The sequence below is a fragment of the Orycteropus afer genome, unplaced genomic scaffold (genome assembly GCF_000298275.1).
Source record: "Orycteropus afer afer isolate SDZICR_OR568_19922 unplaced genomic scaffold, OryAfe1.0 scaffold00461, whole genome shotgun sequence".
NCBI lineage: Eukaryota > Metazoa > Chordata > Mammalia > Tubulidentata > Orycteropodidae > Orycteropus > Orycteropus afer.
In genome coordinates this window covers 1,182,873-1,188,628 of record NW_006922048.1, presented here as the reverse complement: position 1 = coordinate 1,188,628, position 5,756 = coordinate 1,182,873, and the positions used below count along the sequence as shown (strand labels likewise).

The window sequence follows — 5,756 nt, the reverse complement described above, 5'->3', positions numbered from 1 at the left end:
TCATAGCAAATCATGGATAACATTGCAAAGAGTGGGGATTCCAGAACGCTTAGTTATGCTCATGCAGAACTTGTACATAGGCCAAGAGGCAGTTTTTGAATAAAACAAGGGGACAATGCATCGTTTAAATGAGCAAAAGTGTGAGTCAGAGTTGCATTCTTTCTTTTTTTATTATTTTCAGTTTTTGAAACATTTTAAGATTGTAATTTGAGTGAAGTTTTACAGAGGAGATTCATCTTCCGTTCAACAGTTCCCACCATTTGGTTTTCTGACACTGATTACAATCCCCACAGTGTGACGGCTCTCCTCCCACTCCCTGCCGGTGGTCACCCTTTCCCCGTGTCCTTCCTTCCTATGCATTCCTGCTCCATTAGCTTTCTCCCTGCACGAATGCCGCCCTTCTGATCTCCCATGGTTAATTCTTCTACAGAGTGCATCTCCCCGGAGTGTGTTCATCTTGTAAGCTTGTCCAATGTTTGGCTCAGAGTTAAGCCACGTGAGTGAGTTCAATTCTAGGCCCAAAGGGTGAGTAGGGGCTGTCATCTTGAGGGTTTCACCAGTCTATATCAGACCGGTAATCCCGGTCTTTTTATGTTTTTGAATGTTGTTCTCCATTTTTCTCCCATTCTATCCAGGATCTCCTATTTTGACCCCTTTTCACGTGACTGGCAGTGGTAGCTGGGCACCATCCTGTTCTTCTGGTCTCAGGGTTACGTAGGCTGAAGTTCCCATGGTCCACTAGCCCCTTGAACTAATTGTTTCCATGTGTCTTTGATTTTCTCTTTTGAGGAGAGAACAATATTTGCATCTCAGATGGTCATTCATAAGTTTTTAAGACCTGAGTTGCTAATCACCAGTGTAGGAGGTAGAATGATGGTTTTGTGTAGTATGTTATGCCAATTGAACTTTTTTTTTTTTTTTAGTTGTGATTTGGGTGAAGAGTTACAGAGCAAATTCAGTTTCCATATAGCAGTTTACATATACTTTGTCTCATGACATTGACCAGTTTACCACAATGCAACAGCTCCCCTCCCACTTCCTCCCCATAGTTACCGCTACCCAGTGTCCATCCCTCCATGGACTCCTGCCCCTAAGCTGTCTCTCTGTGCATATATGCCAATTGAACTTGATGTTCCTCAAGACCATGGTCCCAAGGCCACAGGCCAAGCGACTCCCTCAATGTCCTTGATTATGGCTAAGAAGTCAACTTTGTCCCTTGTTAGCTCTATTACATATATGGACATTTATATAGTGCATTCAAATACATATGTAGGAATATCATCTGCCAAACCATGGGTGTGTTCCGGTTCACCTACCCATACCTGGTCATCTTGCCTGTCTACCAATGTATCCACCGGTAGGTTAATGTTTGTTGTTGCTGATAATGCAGTGTTGTGTATGTAATAGTATTGACCTTGTTGTCTGTACCTCTGTGCACCTCTCCAGGTCTTCCTTTTCCTTAGTGATAATGCGCTGGTCACATGCTTTTGTTATATTGTCTTTCCCTTCATCCAAATCAATACGTGTCTCTTAACGAACTAGTAATTTTCCCTCCTCTCCCTTCCCATCTCTGGCAAAAAAAAAAAGAAAGAAAATTTTCTTCTGTAAGGTTATACCCTTTCACCATACTTACGAAATCTGTATGCTGACCAAATAATCTGAGAAATCGGGCTGTGTGAAGAGGAACATGGCATCAGGATTGGAGGAAGACTCATTAACAACCTGAGGTATGCAGATGACACAACCTTGCCTGCCGAAAGTGAAGATGACTTGAGGCACTTACTGATGAAGATCAGAGACTACAGTCTTCAGTATGGATCACACCTCAACATGGAGAAAACAAAAATCCTCACAGCTGGACCACTAAGCAATAAATGGAGAAATAAATGGAGAAAAGGTTATTGACAAGGACTTCATTTTACTTGGATCCTCAATCAAAGATCATGGAAGCAGCAGTCAAGAAGTCAAATGATGTATTGCATTGGGCAAATCGGCTGCAAAAGACCTCTTTAAAGTTCTAAAGAGCAAAGATGTCACTTTGAAGACTAAGGTGCTCCTGACCCAACCTATGGTATTTTCAGTTGCCTCATGTATGTGCAAAACCTGGGCAACGAATAAGAAAGACCACAGAAGAATTGATGCCTTTGAACTCTGGTGTCAGTGAAGAATATTGTATATACCGTGGACTGCCAGAAGAATGAACACATCTGTCTTGGAAGAAGTACAACCGGAATGCTCCTTCGAATGGAGGATGGAGTGCTTTGGACATGTTATGGAGAAACCAGTCCCTGAAGAAGAACGTGTGAGTAAAGGAGAGAGTCAATGAAAAGAGGAAGACCCTCAATGAGACAGATTGACACTGTGGCTGCAACAATGGGCTCCAACATTGTTAGGATGGCCCAGGACTGGGCAATGTTTCTTTCTGTTGTGCAGGGGGCGCTTTACCATTTGCCCGCGTGTCACAATGTGATGGCTTTAATGTGGCTGTGATGCTGGAAGCCATGCAACTAGGATTTGAAATACCAGCAAGGTAATCCATGGTGGACAGTTTTCAGTGAAGCCTCTAAACTACCAAGAAAGTAGAAAGAAAGGGCTGGCAATCTACTTCTGAACGTCAGCGGATACAAATAAAACCCATGGATCACAACAGAATATTGTCACACAGTGCTGGAAGATGAGCCCCTGGGATGGAGGGCACTCAATACGCAGTGGCTGCAACTATGGACTCAGCCAATCAACGAGGGTGCAGATGGGGTAGGACCCGCAACCGTCCTTCGGTATACAAAAGGACTCTGACTTACGGCTGAAAGGCTACTCACAACGTATCTATCCCCATTTTCTTTTTCTCTTGTCAGCTACTCCTGAGGAACAGATGACTGAGGTGAGAAGGAGAATTAACTCTTCATTGTCTTTGCAAACTGTGTTACAGGGTTTGAAATTTTGGCCACGTGCAAGCATTTCCTACTGTTACAAACTATTAAAGAACAAAAGGGCTTGTTGGGGTGAGGGTAGGTGGAGACATCATGCCAGGGGTGAGATGGAATAAGGGGACACGGGGAGGCTGTTGCTTTTCGTTCTAAGCCTTCCCATATAGTTTATTCTTTTATTTCACCACGGACGTGTGCAACTTGAGCTAAAATTTAAAATCCCGGTGGCACGCACGGTTAAACAGAGACACAGCCCTTTTATAGAATTTTGCCTGCTGGGGAATTAAATTAGCAAAGTCGGGGCAAACATTAACTCCCAAACTGCCCCTTGGTCGCAAAACAGAGAACCCGAGGGGAGCGGCGTTACCGCTCCAACCGCCTCCCCGAAGTCACCCGGGCGATGACCGCGAGTGGCCCCGCTGTGGGGCTGGGTTAGGAGAGGGTGGTGCGTCCCGGCTCCGCGCTCTGATTGGCCGCATTCTCAGACGAGTGCGGAGTGAGGGGGGCTCCTCAGAACAGCCTCTTGCAGAGCGAGTGTGGGGCGTGGTCCAGGTGGTGGCCCCGCCCCGCCTGGCCTCCAGCCCTAAAAGTCCCTGGGCTAGCGACGCGTGGCTGCTGTCGCTGTCGCCGCCGAACTCCGGGAAGCGCAGAGCCGCGCACTGGGTAAGGGGGAGCCCCAAGTGGCCGCCCCGCGCCGCGCCCCCTTTCCAACTTGGCGTGGGTTCCCTGGGCAGCCCGTAGGGGTTGAGGGAGGGTCTTATTGTTTAGAGACAGAGAGTGGCCCCCTCCAACTGCCTTCCCAGTTCTGCCCAGTTTTGGTTATGGACATGGGCTTTTTTCCGCTTCTCTTTTACCCAGACTTTGCGCGCTCGCCGTGAGTCCTCTGTGCTTCCGGAAAACTCCACACCCATCCAGGGCGCGTGTTCCCTGCGCGCCTAACTGGGCACCTCGGAGCGCACTGCCTGGGCGCTGGGGAGGGTGGGAGAGGGACGACCCACTGGAGTCCTCTTGGTCCGGCCGCAATTCCTGGCCCTGGGACTCGTTCCCCTTCTGTCTACCTCAAAGGTTGGTCAGAGACTGCACCTGCCCACAACCCGGTGGAGTGGGCGCCAGCGCCCTCTGGGGTCGGTAGCCGCCCTTCGAGGTACTGGGACCTCCACTTGGCTATTCGTCGGTGGGCCACCCTCCTCGGACGTGGGTTCCAGCGCTGGCTCCACGTTTCAATACCATCTGCTTTCATGCGCCTCAGTTTCCCCACGGGTAAAATGGAGCTGTGGATTCCAGTGACGCAAACGGTGCTCTGGGAGCTAAACTAACGGAGAAGTTGGCAGTTCAAACCCACCTGGTGGCTCCGCGGGAGAAAAGACTTGGCGATCATGTTCCGTAGATTCCAAACCCGAACCAAACTCACTGCCATCGAGTGGGTTACGGTTCATAGCGACCCCCTTCGGGTTTCCGAGGCTGTAAATCTTTATGGAAGTAGATTGCCCAGTCTTCCTTCCTCGGAGTGGCTGCTGGGTTCGAACCGCCAACCTTCTCCTTAGCAGTCAAATGCCTTAGTCACTGCACCCCCAGAGCTCCTTTCCGTAAAGATTACAGCCTTGGAAACTCGACGGGGCAGTTCTACTCTGTCCTCTAGGGGCGCTGTGAGTCGGAATCTACTCCACCGCAGTGGGTTAGATTTGGACGTTTCTTCCTTAAATTACAGCCTTGGAAACCCTACCGGGCAGTTCTGTTCTGTCACAGGGGCTCGTCATGAGTTGAAAATCGACTCCACGGCACCTCATAGCAACAACAAAATGGAGTTAACCTCACCCAGGCAGAAGTAGGGTGCTGCATTTGTTCTGCGTACTGTGCTACTTGGTGCTGGGGGGAAGGCATGGGGTGGGTGTCGGCAGATCTAGAGGCGGGTGCCAAGAGGGGAGACCCATGGGTGAAGGCATCATCGGAAACAGTCTGCGGCTGGGCTTTTCAAAACGGAGGCCGCCAGCCCCTTATGCCTACTGAGCTCTGGAAGCGAGCCTAGACCACAAGTGTAAAATAGCGTCAATACGTTTAAAAATGCACACCTACTTTGGGACACACAGTACAAAAAACCCACAAGGCTTGTTTAACGTTTGTTTGCTTCCCAGTCTTGTTCAAGCCGGAACGAAGCTGGTGATAACACCATCTCCCAGCCAGTAGTGCTAGGAAGTGGCTGGGCTCCAGAGACGTTGGTTATTTGGGACAGACGTGCAGGTGCCCAAGCCGAGTGACCTGATGCTGGGCAAGGGCTGGGTGTTAGGAGCGCAGCCTCCTGGCGGGTCCCTCCCTTCAGGGGAGGGATCCGTTCCTGGGCCCCTGGGCTGGCACTGGGTCTGACTCTGAGGCTGCCTGGGTCAGAAGGAAAAGAACCCTTGGGGAGGCAGGCTGGGGATCGCCAAGTGTGGACCACTCGCTTTCCACAGGCAACTGAAAAACCAAAAGCAAACCCCTGGCGGTGGAGTCTATTTCGGCTCCTGGCGCCCCCGTGTGTTACAGAGTAGAACTGCCCCATAGGGTGTCCTTGGCTGTTATCTTTACTGGAGGAGCTCTGGTGAGAAGGTGGTTATGCATTTGGCTGCTAACCCAAAGCTCAGCGGTTTGAACCCACCAGCCGCTCAGCGGGAGAAAGATATGGCAGTTTTAAAGATTACAGCTTTGGAAACCTATGGGGCAGTTCTACTCTGTCTTATGTTGTTATGTTACGAGATGGATTGACACAGTGGCTGTGACAATGGGCTCAAGCATGGCAAGGATTGTGAGGATGACGCAGGACCGGGCAGGGTTTTGTCCGATGGCACCTATCAA

At 49.8% G+C, this 5,756-nt stretch overlaps 1 protein-coding gene across 1 annotated transcript in view; it reads left to right on the top strand.

The window, feature by feature from the left end:
* Positions 1–1,292: 1,292 nt before the first annotated feature.
* ACSBG2 (acyl-CoA synthetase bubblegum family member 2) overlaps positions 1,293–5,756 on the top strand; it is a 119,354-nt gene continuing 114,890 nt past the window's right edge. The window contains exons 1-4 of the mRNA XM_007954492.1: positions 1,293–1,357; positions 3,413–3,590; positions 3,786–3,801; positions 3,993–4,101. Of these exons, the coding sequence (XP_007952683.1) occupies positions 1,293–1,357; positions 3,413–3,590; positions 3,786–3,801; positions 3,993–4,101 (368 nt within the window). The remainder of the gene's footprint in view (positions 1,358–3,412; positions 3,591–3,785; positions 3,802–3,992; positions 4,102–5,756) is intronic.